Raw genomic sequence first — 20,554 nt, 5'->3', positions numbered from 1 at the left:
ATGTTTATGTGGGTCCGAATGTAGCAGTCACTATTTTGTTCTCTTTGGGTGGACAAAGCTTGAGAAGTGTGGAGTGGAAGAGTCACATTTTGACATAAATAAGATTGCTAAAAGTTTGCATTAGTTCCAATATGTATGTCTTCTAGGACATAAATATGTCAGAACTAAAAATTGTTACATAAGTAGACTGAACACACTTTTGTAGGACTGAAAATGAAAGTAACATGGTGACTTCTCTAAATTCTGTATTTACACATGCATAGTGTTGTGAAGAATTCGAGCAATTGTTCACACCACCTAATCTACACCTCTTGTCCAAAATACTCAGATATATGTCTTTCAGAAATTTGGATGCATTCCACGCTAATTTAGATAAAATAGGCATTCTTCAAATAAACTGGTTACACTAATTCCTCAATTTATAAATCTCTTGGTTATTATCTACACAACCCCAAACTAGTTAATCTAAATACCAAATCTGTGGGTTTTGGGTCCCCATGTCCACATAACAGGGAGAGAGATTTTTTTACTTCAACAAAAAATTTCAGCAAGGCATTTAAAGACAGATTTACTAAAATAATTCCTGTAATACCACATTCTCTTAAGAAATGTGGTTGAGGTGTAAAAGTAAGTTTTTTTCCAGGAATCTGTAAATGGTTAAATTGCAAAAATCTAAATTTAGGTTAAACAGTTTCCCTCAAATACTTGTAATCACATTATTGCACCCCAAAAGGGGCTCTAAACACCATAGTTTGAGCTTAATTTGACCCAAAGTTACTTTTTTTTTTTTTTTAAGAAGGGTTGACTCTCTTCGGCTGCCGGGAAGGGAAAAGTAGATCCTCTGTAGCTGGGCTACATCTCCCCATTAGGTATTATTTTAATTAAAGCCTAAAGGGGTTTTTGTGGCTCTATTCAAAACACGCGTACAGGCTGTTTTTCAGGAAGGCGCTGAGAAAGCAAGAAAAACAATTCAAAACGGGTTGTCAGGAAATAGTGAAATAAAACGAGTTTGTCTGAGCCAAAAAGGGTACTTTAAAATGTGTCTTTAACGAGGTGCGGGGGCGGGGGGAATCTTCCATTAATTGCTGCCTTTACCCCCATTTTCCTTTACTAAAGAGACATCTGTAATGTGAATTTTCAGAGATTGCAGTTTAGGCGTGCAGGGCCAGCAAGAACTGGTTGCTCGCCGCCCTAGGCAAGTTCACAGGAACGCAGCGCCCCCCGTCACTGGGTCGATCCTTTACACGTCTATGTCAAGTCTTCAAATGCGTCCCAGGGGTTTGGAACGTCCTGACGCGGGCTCCGGACTGCGGGGCCCGCCGTGGGCGTCCCTCAGAGGGATGCGGCCGCTGGCGCCAGCCACCCCTGCCCCGCTACCCGGGCCACTGCGCCGTCGTCTCCTCAAACTGCCCCGCAGTCCCGCGCCCGCCCGCCGCGGCATTTGCGGGCCTGGCTGGCTGGCGCCTCGGGACAAGTGGGCCAGTGAGTCTCGTTCTTTGGCTGCAACTTGCAGCTCCCGCACCGTCCGGGTCGCTGGGCGCAGTTCCCGCGCCCGGGCGCCCGCAGGCCATGGAGGGCAGCTGTGCCTCGGCCCGCGCAGCGGGGTTGGGCGGTTGCTCAGAAATTTACCTCCTTCATCACCTCTCGTCTGGACTCCGAAAGAAGCGAAAGCCCCCATTCTTCTCCACATTCAGACCCTCAAAGCAGAACCCTGCCCGTCCCAGGGCGCTTGGGGCATCTGAGCGAAGGGGAGAACCTTTCCGAATTTGTGGACCCTCCAGGGCAGCCCGCTCCCACCCCCACCCCGGGCTCCAATGATCCGCAGCCCCGCGCATTTCGAAAGGCTTCCCGGCTCGCCGGCCGCCCTGGAGGGCCGCAGCCGCGCGCTGAAGGGCCGAGCGCCACAGCCGCTTGCGGGGGTCCCTTCCTCCCCTACACCCGCTTTGCAGGGTTTCCCCAGCGCATCCACTTCGATCCTGTGCGGGGCACCGGCGCAGGAAAGAACTAAGGAAATGTGGGTCCAGGGGTATGACTGGGGGACAGAGGATACCAAGGAAATCGACATGGGGAGCGGGGTGGGCGGCCTTTCAGGCCAAGGTGCGCCCACTGCCCCGGCCGCGCCGAGCGACCTTTCCTGGCGGCCGGGAACGCTGCCTTCGCCATGTCACCTTCATCATCGTTACCGTAGACACTTGCTCTTCACAAGCTTTTTCGGCTTGCAAAAGATGTCCTAAAATCTCGTCTAGGATCTCTGATCAATTTTGCGGAGTATGAATTTCTTTTTCTGATTTGCCATCTCCTTCACCTGAGCCACACCCTGCGCCCCGGTCCCCTCCCTCTGCGCCAAAATCAAGGTAAAAATCCTGCAAGCGAAGCTGTGGGTGGGGATGGAGGGGGCAGGGAAACAGGGCCCACGGTCACGCTAGAAGCCCCCGCCTGGGATGGGGGACCTTCGGGACCTCGGCTCGCTTGAGGGTGGGGCGGGGTGGGGTCAGCCTCCGTCAGACCCAGCGGAACCGAAAGTGGAGCGTTTAAATGTAAACTCCAGTCCCGCGCGGCCACCCGTGCCCCAGGCCTGTCTCGCGTGGGGACACACGCAGAGTGCGCAGGAATCGGAAAGTAAAAAAATACAGAAAAATATCGACGCGTGCTGGGCGCGAAACGTCGATGTGCCTCTAAAGGAACGTTAAGAAAAGGCAGGAGCAGGGCGTGCAGCCGGGACGCGGGCCGGGGGATTGCATCATTGCAGCTCCCCCTCCAGAAAAGGCCCCGATCCGCGGCGACCATCATGGCGCCCACGCCGGGCCGCGCCTCCCGCGCGCCTTCCCCGAGCGCTCGGGCCACGGGCGCCGAGCTCAGAGCAGCATTTTGCAAACATCTTCCCTTTCTCTGGCGCGCCCGGCCCCCCACCCCCTCCTTCCTTTTGTGTGCTCGTGTCTGTGAGTGCGTGCGTCCGTGTGACTGTGCGTGTGGACTGGAGAACTTGCAGATTATTTTTTTCCTCTTTTTTTTTCCCCTCCCGTGCTGGTGGTTGTAAACTTGATTGGCATTGGCTGCGCCCACTGACCCCTGCGCTGAGTCCACTGAAGATTTAAGGTGGATCCGAAAGGCGGCAGCTGCAGGCGGAGTCTCGCGCTGGAGCGGGTTTTGGAGGAAAAAAAAAAAAAAAGAGCCCCAAAGCTAGCGCCCGCCGCGTTTTTGCGAATCCCCAGCGGTACCAGCCCCCGCGCCCACCCCGCCCGCCCCGCCCGCGCGCACTTCCTCCGCCCGCCTCCCGCTTCTTCCCCATTGGCCCGCTAGTGCAGTTTGAATTTTTTTTTTGGATGCTTGTTTTCTTGTAAAAAATACAGTACCCAGATCGTGCTACGGAACTTACTTCGGCGGCCCGAGGTCGGGTATTTGAGCCCGGTTTTGTGCAGGCGGGAGAGCGGAGGATGGGCGGAGCTTCTGTTCCAAAAATTTCCCCCCAGTGTGCTTGCCAGTGTGCAGGCGAGTGGGGGAGCGTGGGGCGGCGGTAACAGGAGAAGCTTTGGGGGGTGCGGCAGAGATGTAGTATAAACGTTAATGGATGTCCAGGGCGCGTCGTTTCACCGGCTGCTGGCCAGAGGTACTAAGGAGGCGCTGGCAGGAACCCCAGCGAGGATGCACCTTCCCATGCCTTGGAAAGGTAGAATGCGGAGGGCGGGAGGGTGAAGGAAGCCTAGAAAAGAACACCTCACTACCAAGGGTTAAGAAAAAAAGGAGAGAAGAAATGCAAATATAGCACAAATGTATTATTTCAAGCGCCACGCAGTCAGAAACCCATCAAATTCAGGCAGGCGGTGTCGTTTTTACTGAATTAAAAAAAAAAGTTTTCTGTCTGAATTCCAGGGTGTTTTTGAGTAACGAAAATGTGGGAGACAGGGAACATGACTTTTAAAGTGCCTTTGATTTCTGGGTCTGGAAATTAATCCTTTTGATAAAAAAACTTTTTAAGATTTAGGATAATGTTATTTGTAATGCAGGTCTAATAGAAATGGTAACCTTTATTAGAACCCAATTATGTTTTACTGTACTGTGAAAAATTGTAAAGTTTGCATTAATTCAAATTCTCCGAATTTATCTCTAGGTTAGTGAAGTTAGTATGTATACCTACTTTTTGGGGGTCTTAATTTTGTTGCGGTGTAGCTAACCATTTTAACCAGCCAGATACCCAGCTCTAGCTTTCCAACAGTTCTTCACCTAACCTCCCACCCAATTTTTAGTTCATAACCCAACTAATCCCTTACTTACCCACTCCAACTAAACTTCTCAAACCGCCACAGACCAACCTGCTTGTGTGCTAGCAAGGAATTTTTTGGGGGGTTAAGATTGCCCCAAAATGGACTGGCTAGCTGAAGGAGCAGTGAACTCACAACCTCTGGAAGTGTGAGTCAAGCACTAGTCTGGATAACCCCCTGATAAGGGACAGTGTAGACAAGATAAAAATATCAAATAAGTATTAGGGCTAGTGACAATCAAAGTCTGTTCTAGACCCTTGAGATACTATATTTCCAACCTTGGACTTAATAGATTTCCTTGGCCATTACCATTTTCTAGAGATGTACTGTCCATTATGGTAGCTGAAAGTTATATGTGGCTTTTGAGCACTTGAATAATGGCCAGTCCAAATGAGATGTGCTGAAAGTGTGTAATATATGCTGGTTTTCCAAGAATTAGCATGAAAAGGAATGTTAAATATCTCATTAATAACTTTTATATTGATTAGATGTGGAAGTGATTGTATTTTTGATATATTGGGTTAAAAAAATGTTACCAAATTTAATTTCATGTTTCTTTTTACTTCTTTGTAGTGGGGTTACTAGACAGTTTTAATTTATAGGTGTGACTCATTTCTGTTGGACATTGCTGTTCTGGACCAACACCTTATGGTAACTTGAAGCCCCATCTTTGAGAATGGTGACTAATAATACTGAGAAGTAGATGTTAATTTCCAGCTGCCGTCTTAACTTTCCAAGTGAAAGCAAGGCCTCTGGAATCTTAAAAAAAAATTCTGCCAACACTTACCACCTACCATTTAAACTATCACCTAGTATTGGGTTTGGGCCCTGACTATGGAAATATGGTACAGATACACATTTGATTAAATCAGAATTTGATCACAGCTTTTCACATTATGTAAACAGAGACTGGGGAGTCCATTGTGTTAGGACTGACTCTGGAAACAAAAAATTAGACCCCAAACAACTTCACAGGTAACTTTTCATTGCCATTCTTCAGTGGGCAGGAAGGCCGTGGGAAGATGGAGCGCCTTCTCATTCTAAGATGGTTATCTCTAATGGGACACTTGAGCAAGTGAGAAGGTATGCCATATTCTTGGATAGGAATGCTCAACATGCTGAAGATGGCACTTAAATTTATATCTTTTAAATTAAATTTATACTTTTATATTCAATTCTGATAAGTTCTGATCATCTTATTTCATTCTATTGTTCTACCAGTTTATGCACTCAGGACCATATTGTAATTACTGTAAATTTATAATATGTTTTAATTTCTGGTAGCACTAATCCTCCATGGCCAATCAGTCCCTTTCCTCTTCTTTTTTTTCAGGATTTTCCTAGCTTCTTCGGCTTGCCTTTTTTTCCATTTATATATAAAATGAATTTGGTTGGAAATGAAATTTCTGTTGGCATTAAAAACAAAATTAAGTGGGATCTCACACTTTATACTGGGATAAATTCCTGAAGGATTAGTGTAGAATGTAGAAAAATGAAATAGATGTACCAGAAGAAATGTCAGAGGATCTTTAAAAATAAAATCTCAGAGTTAGGAAAGGCTTTCTAGGTATGATACAAAACAGAATCCTTTAAATATAATATTGTTAAATTCAATGATGTAAAAACAAAAAATGTTTGCATGGCAAAATCTACCCTAGCAAAGTCAAAAGACAAGGACACAGGGAGTGATGGTTGCACAACAATGTGAATGTACTTAAATGCCACTGAACTGTGCCCTTAAAAATGGTTAAAGTGGTAACTTGTATGTTATGCATATTTAACTGCAATAATAAGTAAATAAATACATTAATTAAAAAATACCACAATAATAACAAACAAATACACAACTACTAGAAAAATTTTAAAGTTCTCCCATGTTCTATCTAAAAGAATGTCACACACAGTGTTCTGGGTCCCATTCTTTGTGAGAAATTTGTGTAGTGGTTCCACTTCTGGAATCAGACTGCTTGGGTTTGAGTCCCTTTCTATCTTACTGCCTGTGAAAGTTTTTGCAAGTTATTTCACCTTTGAAAGTTTCTGTTTCTTTGGTTATATAGTAACAATGCTTACACCTCTTTCATAGAATTATTTAAACTATTTAGTGGAGTGATGTATGTGCAGTACTTAGCCTAGTACCTGGCTATAATAATAACTATTATATAAAAATATAATAAACAGACATCCAGTTCTTATTTTGGTTTCCCAAGTAACCACAATCAACATTGTAAATATGTTTAACATTGTAACATTGTAAATATGTATTTTAATTACTTTATGTATTTTAATTACTGCTGTTATTACCCTTGAGAAGAACAAGTCCTTTTTATTGGGCTCTTAACAGAATTAATATATTGCCAAAAAATGGTTAAAATGGTAAATTTTATGTTATGTGTATTTAACACAATTTTTTTTAAAAGCTTAAAAAAACAAGGTATTTTTTGAGTTTAGGGCCAACTCATTCTGGGTAAAAACCTGATATAGATTTGTATGTGTAAATCAGTAACACACACATACGCATACATGCACAAAGACAATGGCAAATGGGGAAAAATGTTTGCAACTCATATATCAAAGGACTAATTTCCTGATAAATAGGTTCTACAAATAATGGGAAAAAGCAAACCAATAAAAATAAGCAAACACTATGAACATCATTTTCAGAAAAGGAAAATCAAAAGGCTCTTAAAATATAAACACATGCTCAATTGTAGTTTGAGATGGGATAGAAATTATATACAGAATACATAAGTACAGGTAAGTAGAGTCACAGTCAGCATCACTCAGATACAAAGATAGCCATTATCCATCCTTTCTTGATAGTTTAACCTTTGCTTCTCTCCTCTCTATCCAAGGCTGAGTGGTTTTTATTTTTCCCCAGATTCATTTGTGACCAGAGAATCAGGGAGTTTGCATGTGCAGAAGCCATGAGCATCTTTGAAGTTCAGTGTAAAATCCAAACCATCTAGTCTCTGGCTTAGTAGCATCACCTTTCTTTGCACATAGAGAACCCCTGAACCAGCCTCTCAAGGCAAGTACAACTACCTTTCTTGACACATCTCATCCATTCCTGCTTTTAATTCCTGTATATCAGCTAATAACCTGAGTCTCTCAAAAATCAACACTTTATTTTGGCTTTTCCATCAAGTTCTCTATTCTCTTGAAAGCTTCAAGCAGGATTTATTATACAATTAACATGAAATGTCAAATCAATAGAGAGACTATGTTATGGAATAAATGGTGTTAGGTTATAGCTAACCATGTGGGGAAAATGTTGAATTCCTCCTCCTACACACACACATTTACACACAGTGTTTTAATATTATATATTATATTAAAAAATTACAAAATTAATATATAGTGTGGGTTTATTCTTTGATTTAGCAATTCCTTTTCCATGAATCTACTTTTGAAATGTAATTAGATGTGTGACTAAAGATGTTTGTCTTTTTGTATATATAATATATATTTAGAATGACAATTGTAAAGTCATTTTTGATTTTAAAAAGCAACAAAAAAGTAAACAACCGAACAGCAGCCCTTTAGATTTAGGAATGAATACACATCCTTATTTGATTGAACCAGCTATGGTATATCCAAAACTGACACAGATTGCAGCTGTTAAGCTATACCCTGCATAACTTACATACATAATAGGAAAAGTCAGTAGTAAATCAGGCACAGAGAAAATATTGATAGTATGACCTCATTTTTGTAAAAAAATTTTTTAAATTCATTTATATATGCATAGAACCAACGTTGAAGGTCATCCTTCACATTAATAGTTTTGATTTCTGAAGTGGGATTATGAAGAGACTTTAACTTTATGTATTTAGGTATTGGTTGCATTTTTATAATGAATTTTAACAAGAAAAAACCATAAAGATATTTCAAATAAAAAAGAATTATTCTTAACAGTTCTTGAACACAGAGTAAGTTTCTCTTTGTGTCTCACATACAGTCTCTTTTCTCAGACATCAGCACAGAATGAAGCATTTCTGTAATTCATTTCCCCTTCTTTTTTCTATCTAGTTTCAGATATCGTTAAATCCATATGTGAATTATGAGGGTGTGTGTGTTTGGGTATGTGGTTTTGCTTCCAGGGCACGTAAGCGAGGTATAAATATCATCCCCATTAACTCAGGGATATCTTAACAAACCATGGAAAATTGAGCCTATTCCATCTTTTTGGCACAAGGGATCCTGTTTGTAACACTATCCCAAACCTCACAATCTTTGATCTTTGGCATCTGGTATACCCAGGGATTCTGCCTGGAATTTGACAAACAGATCAACTCTCTGCCTTAGTTTAGTGACTTTAGGACATCGTGCTGGGGAGAAGGTTTTAAATTTCTAGTTACCAGTCTTGAGCTATCACTCTCCATGGGACTGACTTGGAGCAAATCTTAGAATCTCTGAATACCAGGTTTGAGAGATCACTGCATCCAGTGTTCATTTTACGAGAAAATTCTAATTCTTCATTTCCTGTAAAGTGGGGAAGTTCAACAGGATGATTTATAGGTTCCTTTTGGCTTACTATTGTGTGATTTCTGTTTGCTAGTCAAGATCATGCAGTCCATCCCTGTGGGTCAGGTTATTTTCCAGGCAAGCTAGATTCCTGATTTTGGGCCACAAACCACACAGTCACAGGATTCAAAGGAGGATGCTAGTACAATAGTGTAGGCTGAACAGTGAACATTTATTGTCTTACTAGAAAAAAGCACATGAACATAGAATGTGATGTTTGCTTAGGGATGCCAAACACTGCTTCATTGTTGCACGCATACAGTGGGTCAGGCTCTGTGTCTTCAGTGTGACCAACAGGAGGGCCCTCATGAAGCTACAGGCTGTTGGAGGAGACAAAAAATCACAGCCGTAATTACTAATGGAATTTAGGTGAGTGTTCTGAAGGACAGTGCTATGAAGGCACTTTAAGGCTTCTGCTTTATGACAATTTGGGCCCTAGATAAAGGTGTCCAGCTGAGGGAGCAGCAGGTGCTGAGATCCAAACTCTTCCCCAGGCCAGCCTGTGTTCCCCAGAAAGCAGCTGTCTTGCCCAATGTGTTTTAGCCCTGGGCAAGTTCACTATGGATTCAATGTGACCAAAGAAATTGACAGCAAAACGTTCTTGGGGTGAAAGGGTTATACACAACTTTATTTCCAGGTGGCAGGTCAGTCACTAGAATCCTGTTCACTCAGAGCGAGTCTGCATGCAGCAAGCCGGTCTCTGCCTCTGGGCCCCTCTGCCTGCACAGTCGTCCCACACAGCTGTCCTCTGGGCCTCTGTTCTCAGCGCTGCCACCACTCCAGCCTCTGCTGTGCTCTCCTGCAGCTTTGCAGCCCTGCCACCGTGTTGCGCACAAAGCACTGGACAGAGCTCTTTATATAGAGTCAACAGCCATGTACTGCCCACAGGTGTGCAGTGAGCTCAGTCAACCAGGGCCAGGTGAGAATCCTAGCCACAGGAACTCTCATTTTATCCACAGAAGCAAAGCTTTAAAAATGCATCCTGCCACGTGGTGCTTTGTGCAGTTTGCTGAAAGTCCCCTGTGGTGCAGCAGTGGTCCTGTAGGTGTGTTAAGAATTTGAAACAGGGGGCCTAACCTAGTGGTGGGAGCTCGGAAGGCCTTCCTAAGGAAATGACCTTCACCTGAGACCTGGAGTCTGAGCAGGAGTTAACTAGTAAAAGGAACGAGGGGAAGAAGAATGATGCAAGCAGAGCTGGTCCAGGGCCCCAAGTCCAGGAAGGACTTTGAGGAAGTGAAAGAAGGTGCTTGTGGCTGGGATGCCCTGACTGAGGGCAACAGGCACGAGTGCTATGACCAGAGTGGTGGCGAGGCCCAGCCCCAGACAGGCTTTTTATTGCCACATTAGGTATTTTGGACTTTACTTCAAAAGCAGTGGGAAGCCATTGGATAATTGAAGAGAGTTGCTCGAGCAAGTTCAATTAAATTCACTTATTTCCTCATTTTATCTAATTCTGGTCAAAGCCCCCAGTCTTCTATTGGGATCATTCCCATAGGATGTGGTAAGTTTAGGCTTCCACCTCTTCATTTCTTCATGACGCTGCTAACATACACAATTTAAAACATGTTTTAAAACTCTTGCTTCAATGAATGAAGGGGACACAAAGTCCTTGGACCGTCTGAGTGGATACTGGGCACAGCTGATACATTTCACATTTCAGAGACGGCCCCAAGCGAGTACTATGGCCTGGTGTCCGTCTGCTGACTCAGCCAAACGAAGATGTGCATCTCACCACTTCTGCCCCACTGCTCCCGAGTTAGCTTGCAATCTCTTCATTGTCATCATGCGCCGGCTGCTTGTGTTGTTTTAGGTCCCCTCCTGTGTTTTCCCATGAGCCGGTACTGGTGGTGTGAATCTTCTAAGCAAGTGAACAGCTTAGGGGTGAATACTGAAAATCGTTTTCTTCAAATAGCTCAGCATTTTAGATTTACATTTTTGTGGAGCGAATGGATTCAGTGTTCACAAATACTTTGTCCAAACGATTCACTATTTGTTTGGTTTTGGGAAGAGACTTAAGAAGAAGACGAATAAAAATGGACAACCCACAGGGATTTTTGTTGCTGTTTTTTTTAAAAAATTGAAGATTAGTAAAAGAGAGACCTCTGCTGGCGAAACTGGTGTAACGACCTAGACCAGAAGCTTCCCTGAAGCTTTCGACAGGTGTTAGCAAATTGCTCACTGTTCACTTCCTCAGCTACCAACTCACGTGCTTTGGGAGTTCATCTAAGTGACCTATAGTTCCAACCCCAATCACAGTGGTTTCTGTTTCAGTCTTTAGGGAATGTGTTGGTCTTGCATATTTCTCAAAAAATAACAACTTCGAAGTATCAGCCCCTGCCAAAACCCAGACCTGAAATAACTCCTACACCTTACCTTGTTAACTTTCTCTTTTCTGTTCTGCCTCCCGCTCCCACCTCCCCTCTGCCAGAAAAACAAAACAAATCTTCAGTCAAAAGATACTATTAACTGCTGGAAAGTGAGGAGGGAACTAGCTCCTTATCTCTAGCATGTCCTCAACTGAATTTGGAGGCTTGGGGCCCAGGGGGGCTTCTATGCCTGAGGAGGGCTGTGACTCCTATTGACGTTTTCCGATGTGCTTGCTCAGCCGTGGGGATGTGAGTGCACAATAGTGGGGTGAGTCTGGGTGAGCAGGAGACTGAACACCTCTGCAGAATGCAGAGGGTGGTTTGATAGGAGAGGAAAAGGGAATGTCTCCTGAGGCCTTTTATTCGCCAATAATAACAGCAACCACAGTGAGTGCCTAATATGTGCCAGGCCTGGGCCAAGCGCTGTACATACCCTCCCTCTGCTTCTCGCTTTGCTCCTCTCTTCACTTCCCTGAAAAACGTAGAACAAAGCCGGTGTAGAAATGATAGCTTACGTGTGTGTTCACTATTTTACAGCGACATTTTTACTCTGGAATATGCCGCAACCCTTACACACGAGGAGAGGCCTTCGCTATTGCTCCTTTGAGGAAGTCTTAAAGTAACGCCTCCAGCCTTCTGCGGTGGAGCAGCAGAGGCGTCTTTGGTTTGGCACGTTGTTTCCACACAGTGGCCCCCATTTCATGTCTTCCCGTGTCTTTCTTAAATATTCATTCTCATACTTTCAACGTAATGTCTCTCTGGATAAGAGCATGATCCAGGAGGATAGAAGTGTCAAGTAGTGATCACTTTAATGCTGCTCAGGGACCTTGAATCATCTAGGTCAAACCTCTTCTTTGAGAAAACTGGCCCAGAGAGGTGTCAACTGCCTAAAGTCATTCAGCTAGTGGGCAGCTGAGGCAGGACTGGAACCCACAGCTCCTTCATTCTGGATGCAGCATGACCTTTATGACACCACACTGACCTTGGCCTACTGTGCAGGAAACGGTTTTTACTTGTCCTTTCTGCTCCTCTGCAGGGGTTGCCTGTCACCCCCTTTTCTAAGGCCTCCACTCCTGAATGCCACATACAGGCAACTGGGCCCATTGGTGCAGCCACCAGGCAGTTTCTCTGACCAGCCTGGGCAGCTTCTCCTCCCTCCCGCAAATGTACTTCATTCTGTTTGTGCCTAACAAATCACTTGGCTCACACATTTACTAAGTGAGGTCCATGCACCTGTTACCCTTCCCTGAAATGCCAGTTTGATCTTGACATTTCTCTGCTGCTTGATAGTGTTAAGTATTATTGTCCATCTTAACTTTATATATATAAGAAGTTGCTTTATACTTATTTTAACTCCCCCTGTTCCCTCAGCAGTGTAGTGTCTTTTACTGGAAATATAGCCTCTTAATCCAGCAGAATAGATCTCTAACTGGGAATTTCAGGCCCTGTGGAAAGTCAATTATATAGATGTTTTAAAGTAGCATGTCCTTTTAAGAGTTTCAAATTACACCCTCTAGTTTCTAATATGGTGCCCTGGGTGTACTGTTAAATTTTGCTTAGGTTTTGTAAATGATAACTCAAGCTGCATCAGTACTGTGGTAGAATTCATTCATTCATGGGGCCGGCGGCTATTTAAAGAGTGCTCATGAAGTATGCTGGGCTGTGTTAGGCCCCGAAGACATTTGAAAAGAAGTTTGACATCTGCCTGTTTGTCCCCTTCTGGCTGCCTAAAAGGTGGATAAGATGGAAGCAACTTGAGGAGGCATCTTGTGTTCCAGGAGGATAGAAGGTGCATTGTGAGCGGCAAGATACAGAAACTATAGGCGATGCCACACCAGCTCAGCCTCGCTTATCTCCAGAATTCCTTTAAAGAAAAGAAAAATACACTTTTATCTTATTGAAGCCACTATTATTTCTGGGCTCTGTTACTAGCCGCCAAATGCAAATCTTAACTGATGTAGAAGTCCTTGAGGATTTTTGAGCAAGGGACTGATTCTGATTGGTAGCTCTGCAAGAGACAGATTCGGGGAGGTGGGTGTTCCGGGATATACAAATAGATAAAGTTGGCTTAGCAGGTGGGACAGATAGTGGGAGAAGACTTTGAATGAGGAGAATACTCATTTTGCATTGGGTCATTGATTTTGTTTTTTTTCCCAGAACACCTCTGCCAAACGCCTTTTTCCCAGTGGTTATTTAAATATGTAGTTATTGAGTAATTTGCATTCTGCTATTGTCAAGTGGCCTGAAAGCTAGGGAGATTGAGAAGATGGGTGCTCTTTGTGTCTTAAAAAGAAGCAGGGGAAAGCTGGAACAGGAAATAGTATCAGTATCACAGTAAAGTGAAGTTACTATGTTTTCTGAACTCCTACAGACATTTTCAAGGAAAGGAACTTTTGTTACATGTGGTTGTCTCATCAAGATACATTTGAAATGTATCCCTTACCTGAGAGCAACTGTACATAATATTTTTTTTAATGTATCTTGTAGTAACTAACAGGATAAAGATAACTTCAAATTCTAAAAATTTCTAAAAGGGGAAACAGCTATTTTATTTACTCTAAACTTCATGTCATCACATTGAATAATAGCTGTCTCTTCATAGTGAACTTTTCCTCTTGAGGTTGGACAGGTAATTTCACACCTTTTCATTAGAAGACATTTAATTATTGTCAACATAGATTATAAAAATACGGTAATATAGCTATAATAGAGCTCTCCTCTTAACTAGGTGTGCTAACTTAATATGCCAATCTCTGTTTCCTTAAAAATGGGTTGGTGATTCCAGAATTCCTCCCAAACCTGGCTCAGACAGGTGATTAGAAACCTTAATGCAACTACAAATGTCAAGGCAATGGCCGTCACCCTTCCCCCCCTGCACATGGAAAGCCTGATGTGCCCAGGATTATCCGAAAATTCTTGCTCATATGTCTCGTCACTCTTTCTTTTCATTTGGAAAAAATACACTAGAACCCAAGTTACTAAATATTAGGTTGTCACCTGAACTGTCTGTTGCAAACTTCCATACTTTTTCTACCAACTCAGTTTTGATAGTCACTTGTGATTGTCCCGTTTATAGTGAGAAGAAATGTAAAAAATGATTCCAATATTGGGTTTTGGTTTACACCTCCCTGAAGTGCTGGGGTTGCATTTTGCAACAGTCTGCACACAGGAGTAAAACAAAACCCCAAGAGTCTGATAAACAGCTGTTCTCGCTCTACAGTTAAATAAATAACAACAAGAGGCAACATTTATGGAGCACCCACTGTGTGCTAAGCCACTCATCTACATTATTTCTTTTCATCTTGATGAAAATTCTGAAAAGTAGAAGTCTGGATGAGGAAGCTGAGACATGGAACTATTGCTCCAGGTCACATTAAGCAGCTGAACAAGGGCTCAAATTTAGGTCTTGCTGACTCTCAACCTGTGTTTAGAGACTGTCCTGTTACTCTTATAAATAATCTCACTGAGAACAAGGCCAACTGGCTGAGTTTGACGCTGGATCCCAAATCACTTTCTTTCACTCTCTGCCAGACTGGAAGACCGTAGAGTGATTACATATTTCTGGCCAGCAGTATCTTGCCACTTAGGGAAAAGTGATACCCCAAATCTTTAATTGTTTCATTATGGGCAAAAACAAAGCCCCTGTTAAGCTTTGGAATGACTGTAGGAAAATCTTCTCTGGACCTTAGTCTCTCCTCAGGCAAGATGGAAAGAACATTAGCACTTTCTGAAGTTGCTTTGGGAAGAAGACAGGCAGTGGGTGCCACTTAGTTGTGATCCATAGACACTTTTTGGGCCGGCTACAGCTACAGCAGGGCATTTTAAGGCAGAGGGATGAAGGCCTCTTATGGTAAACAAAGCTGGTAAGGGCCCTGGATGGAGTTTTTTTTAAAGTAGGAGTTTGACTCTGAGCTTCCTCCTGCTTCTTAGGTCCATATTGATTAAGATGTTTCTCCAAGGCTGCCTTGCAAGATAGGTAAGAGGCCTGATCAAAAGCTTTATATATATATATATATATATATATATATATTTAAAGTGTTATTAATATACAATCTTATGTTGGTTTTAAATGTACATCACAGTAGTTCAGCAGTCCCTGTGATCAACTTATATTGTGGTTGCGAGTCATTGTGCCTTTTTATGCCCCTCCCCCTCACCCCTGCACCTGCCCCAACTCCTCCCCTTTGGTAACCACTAGTCACTTCTCAGTGTCTATGGTCTACTGCTGTTTTGTTCCTTCTGCTCTACATTGTTTTTATACTCCACAAATAAATGAAATCATATGGTATTTGTCTTTCTCTGCCCTGGCTTATTTCACTTAGCATAATACCCTCTAGATACATCCATGTTGTTGCAAGTGGCAGGATTTTTTTTTTATGGCTGAATAATATTCCATTGTGTATATGTACCACTTCTTCTTTGTCTATTCATCTGCTGTTGGGCACTTAGGGTGCAAAAGCTTTGTATTTATTGAACTTGTTTGTGTTAAATTTCCTACCACCTACATCATTTGCCTGGGACGGGGAACCCAGCTTACTTTGGGGGAGGTGTAGGTAGGTAAGAGACAGTGCTGTTTGCTAACTGCCTATTCAGTGTGGTGTCTCATTAAGGTCATTTCCTTTGTGCAATTAAAGAGCTCCTAGGGAAGTTTTCTCATTTATATGTTGTTGTTTTTTATGAGGCAAGGTACTGACATTGCTTTGTCTTTTTGTTTACTCCTGAGTGAGAAAAACTGTGGCAACTTTTCAAAATTAACATCTGTAGGTGTGCCTCACCTTCCCATTCCTGTTAGGATTCCATATCCTCCTCACACTGGCAGGACCAGAGAAGACCTGGGCGCTTTCCCCAGCAGGATTGAAAACCCCTTGGGACCTAGTTCTCTGTTTTGGAAATGGCTGCAGTTGGGGTCTTTCTGCAACAAGCCTCTGAACCCTCTGCTTATGGAAAAAAGCCCCCCATTCTCCAGGATCCCTGAGGTCGTCTTTTTTCTTGTGGCCTGGCACTGGGCTGGGAGCTGCAGAGGTAGCCTCCCCTACCCCCGCCGACAGCGAGGAGCACCACACAGGTGGAGGAGGGCTTGTGGTCAATGTCAGCTAGTTGCTTGGCGGTCGCCTGTGTGCTGCAGCTCCTCCTGACCAACCCAGACCTCCTCAGGCAGCGTTAGGCCGCCACAGTCCACGCAGCTTGCTAGCGCAGTGGGACCCACGCTCAGCACCAGACAGGCAGGGACAGGTGGACCACTGAGGTGCCTTTGGTGTGGAAAGGCCACCCGCTCTGCCTTCCACTATCCTGCTTACCCTCTCCTTTATCTGTTACAGTTCCTGTTGGGAGGTATTCTGTACAGAACAGTTCAGTCCCAGGTCTTCTCAGCCAGTTGTTTTTTGGGTGGGAATACACCCCCAGCTGGGGGGTGGCGGTGGGCATGGGCAGAAGTGGATCTGATTAGTAGAAATCTAAGGCAGCCTTCCTCAGTGGGACTTCCACGATGTCTCCATCAGCAGGGCCGCACAGGTGTGTAGGTTGGGTCATTGTTTTTGTGTAGGATGCCTGGCCTGACCTCTCTGAGCTTATGAGGAAAACTAATAACCTCCTTAGAAGGGGGTTGTCCTGATCTACTGAAATAACATACCTGAAAGTTATGAAAGTGCTTTATGAATATCTTGTGTGAAAACGGTGGCTAATGGAAGTGATACAAAACGTCCCCTATTAATAGTAGGAGTACAAGTCACTATTATGCCTAATTGGAGGAAGCTGATGTATACACACACGCTGTACATATGTCTACACAAATACACGTGCTGTATGTATGCATACACGCACATGCTGTACATATGCACACAATGCTGTATGTATGCATACACACATGCTGTACATATGTATACACATACACTGTGTGTATGTACACACATGCTGTACATATGCACGGACACACACGCTGTATGTATGTATACACACACATGCTGTCCGGAAGTGTGAGAGCCATTACAGGGACTGACTGACGGGTGGCAAGGTACTGACATTGCTTCATCTTTTTGTTTACTCCTGAGTGAGAAAAACTGTGGCAACTTTTCAAAATACATCCTTTCCTTACCTGTTCACTGGTGTTCCTCAGCCTCCATCCCCATCCCTCTCTGCCTCTCTTTGAATTTGCATAGTGTCTGCATATAAATACATAAATAAATTCTTCCATTCAGTTTTAGCAGGGTACTTATTTTCCTTGGCTGTTCTGTTCTCTGTCAAGTAAACATTGGCTACACATTATTCTTTACTTTTGGAACTCTGAGAACAACTCAAAGCCAAGGGCTTGTTGTGTAACACTACTTAATAATCTGATGTAATATGGTCCATGTTTGAAATAATAGGTATGTTTTCTTCAGGGCTGCTGCCTCATTCCTCAGCACAGTATATCTTAATTCACCAAGTAAGAACCAGGCCATGTTGGGATGCTACAACTGCATTATGCTTGGCATAACTTACTCTGTGGTCATCTGGCTTAGTCATTAAGAGAGTTGAAGGAACTGTATGAACCGAGGCTCTCAGACCTGGTGTGAGGGAGAATTACCTACTGCAACCTTGAAGAGGCACATTTGCACAAAGTTCAGGTCAATCTCTACCTGGGAAGGAGTTCTGTATCAGTTTTTTTTTCCCTCCCTCCTTCCTACCAATAAAAATGTATTGAGCACCTGCTGTTTGCTGAGCATCAGCGTGAAAAACGTCATCCCTCAAGCTTTCAAGGAGCTCAGAGGTGTGCTGGTGTGTATGTGTGTGTGTGTGTGTGTGTCTGAGTGAGATCGCAGTACGGTGAGTTAGAAATGATAAAAATGGTTTGAACAACTTACTTGGTGTGAGAGGACAACTCTGGGAGGCTTTGCTGAGGAGATGTCATGTGAAGTATTGAAGGGTAAACAGGAATTTGCTGGGCTAAAAACTAACAAAAAAAAGTAGAAGTAGATTCTGTTCTTGGCTCAAGAGAATCCACGAGGGCACCGAGGCATGGAGAAGCTTCCCATGACTGGGAAGTATGATGTGAAATTACTATGCTTTGGAAATTATGACAGTATAGTCTGGTGTTTCTAGCACGTGGATGCATGGTTTACAGAATTGGACCTTCTGTGGATGTGCTCCTGAGGTTTGTCTAAGGCTATGGAAATGATCTGCTAAAATCTGGCGTGTAGGCAAACATTATTCTCCCTCTGCTTCATAGTGTAGAACCCTGGAGGGCCAGCGGAGCTCTTACTAGTCAGCCCTGTGTGGGGACAGACCTGAGAGAAACTCTGAACCCTTCAATCCACTACCAGTTGCCGACTGCTACTAAGTGGGAAATATGCAGAAAATATTCTCTAGGCAAAATTACCTTATATCATTGAATTTCCTATTCTGGTAAATAATGCTGGATTACAAGAGTCACACCAACTTCTGCCTGCACAGGGTCATCCTTAAAGTGGCTTCTGCCTGTCTCTTCTTGATTCAGGCTATTTCCTAAGGACTGCCTAGAACAGAGCCCTCCCCATAAATGAAAGCAGCCCCTGGACCTTCTTACTATGGATTTGAAAGGATGCGCAGAAGGGAAGTGTGAGAAGTAGGAGGTCTAAAATGGGAGAGCCCCAGTGGAGCAAGTCACGTGGCAGAAACAGCCAGGGGAGTCTCATGACTCCCAGATATCATCTCACCTCAGCATCATTGCTGAACTCAAGCATTGGCTGGGACAGTTTTGGGATGCCTGGCCTCAGCACGGACTCACTGATGGGTTTCAGTTGACTTTGGCTTGATGACTCCCCACTGGCCTTGCTGAACTTTTTTTTAGGACTGTGCTGCGGTCTAAGATGCTTCCACCAGGCTTTCTTCCTTCCCTCTCTTTCATTCAAGGTCAGACATGCACCATGGCCTGACAGCTTTCTCAGCTTCTCTTGGCTTCTCCTCATTTCCCCTACAGACATTCCCCTGATGAATTTCCTGCATGTCTAAGTCCATCTGGTGGCTCATTCTTGGAAGACCTGGAATATTGGACGGAAAGGGCAAAGGAATGCTGTTTTCAGTTCTAAGCCCTTTAATGCTGAGATTCACAATTAGGCAAATCTATTACTTTGATCAAAAGAAAAACTAAAAAGGATAAGAAAGGGAACAAAAAGGTGCCAAGTAAATCAAGAGAGAGCAGTTGAACAATACTATAGATAAAATAGGAATAATAGGGAATGAGGTACAAGAAGGTATAACAATTTTAACATGTATATATATTTTAACAAGCATGGCACTGGGGGGTGGGGGATAATAAAAATGTAATTTCATGTCATACTGCCTCCTGTGGTCTGTGTAATGGGAGTAGCCTTTGCTTATTCCTAGTTGAATCTGTCTTGGACTTTCCTTATAGCTTATTAGCTCACTCCTGTATGATAAAGATTCTCTCTCACAGTGTCAACTCAGTAATTAAAATTGTCCAGTTTGATGTTTAATCAAACTCAATCTTCACTCAAGGAAAAAACTTCTCTTTTCCTTATTGACAGGGACAAGAAAGATCCCATGGCCTTATAAGTTCCAGATAGAACTGCCATTCTGTCCCTTCTGCTTCATTCTATTTGCCCAACCAAGTTGATGGCCAACTCAAAAGTTAAAATTCAAGGAAATATGTTTACTCCTGAATGAGAAAAACTGCACATGGTAAAGGGTATGGACAGAGGAAGGAGGGAAATTAGGGCCAGGAATTTAATCTTCCCCTTTAGTGAAGAGAGAGAGTCTCTAATTAGTGATATTTGGCCCTGAGTCCATCCCTTGACCATTCCTTGTGGCCAGGGTGGGGACCTGGTACTGTGACTGGCAATTACAATAGGACCACGTGCTTGAAGTGAGTAAGGAGAGCTGTTTCCCCAGAATAAGGAGATGCTGATCTTGGGAGAAGGAAGGAATGCTGCACAAGCAGACCAAGCAATGCCATCGCCATGCCACCCTGTCAGTCAGGCCCTGTGATTGCTCTCTCACATCCATCCGTACAGCTAATATCCTCTTTTCATAGTTGAGAAAATTGAGTTAAGAGAGGTTATGTAAGTCGTCCAAGATGACTCATCTTGAATGATGAAGATTTTATGATTAGAAAATGGATTTGTCTATTTACCAAAGCAACAGTAATCAAGAGAGTGGTGTTTATTAAAAAGACAGACACGAAGATCAGTGGAACAGAAGGTGGAGTCCAGAAATAGACTCCCCAGTTCAATTCAATGTAGGAAGGATAGTCTTTCCAACATGGTGGTGGAACAAATAACAGCCATGTGCAAAAAAAAAAAAGGGGGGGGGGGGAGAAAAAAAAGAATCTCAACCTATATCTTTCACCTTATGCAGAAATCACCCCAATATAGATCATAGATCTAAATGTACAATGTAAAACTATAAACCTTCTAGAAGAAAAATCTTTGT

At 43.4% G+C, this 20,554-nt stretch overlaps 1 protein-coding gene across 1 annotated transcript; it reads right to left on the bottom strand.

Annotated features, from left to right (window-relative positions):
- Positions 1-1,915: 1,915 nt before the first annotated feature.
- On the bottom strand, positions 1,916-19,071 carry LOC118973317 (uncharacterized). The gene is made up of 3 exons (XM_037023050.2): positions 18,820-19,071; positions 3,377-3,610; positions 1,916-3,135 (listed from the first exon to the last, which is right to left on the bottom strand). Exons 1-3 carry the CDS (start codon positions 19,069-19,071, stop codon positions 2,350-2,352), a joined length of 1,272 nt encoding a protein of 423 aa, XP_036878945.1. The 3' UTR covers positions 1,916-2,349.
- Between the last annotated feature and the right edge of the window lie 1,483 nt (positions 19,072-20,554).

This window comes from Manis javanica, chromosome 15, assembly GCF_040802235.1.
Source record: "Manis javanica isolate MJ-LG chromosome 15, MJ_LKY, whole genome shotgun sequence".
Classification (NCBI taxonomy): Eukaryota; Metazoa; Chordata; class Mammalia; order Pholidota; family Manidae; genus Manis; species Manis javanica.
Note: the sequence above shows the minus strand (reverse complement) of the source record. Positions and strands in the feature narration are given on the sequence as shown.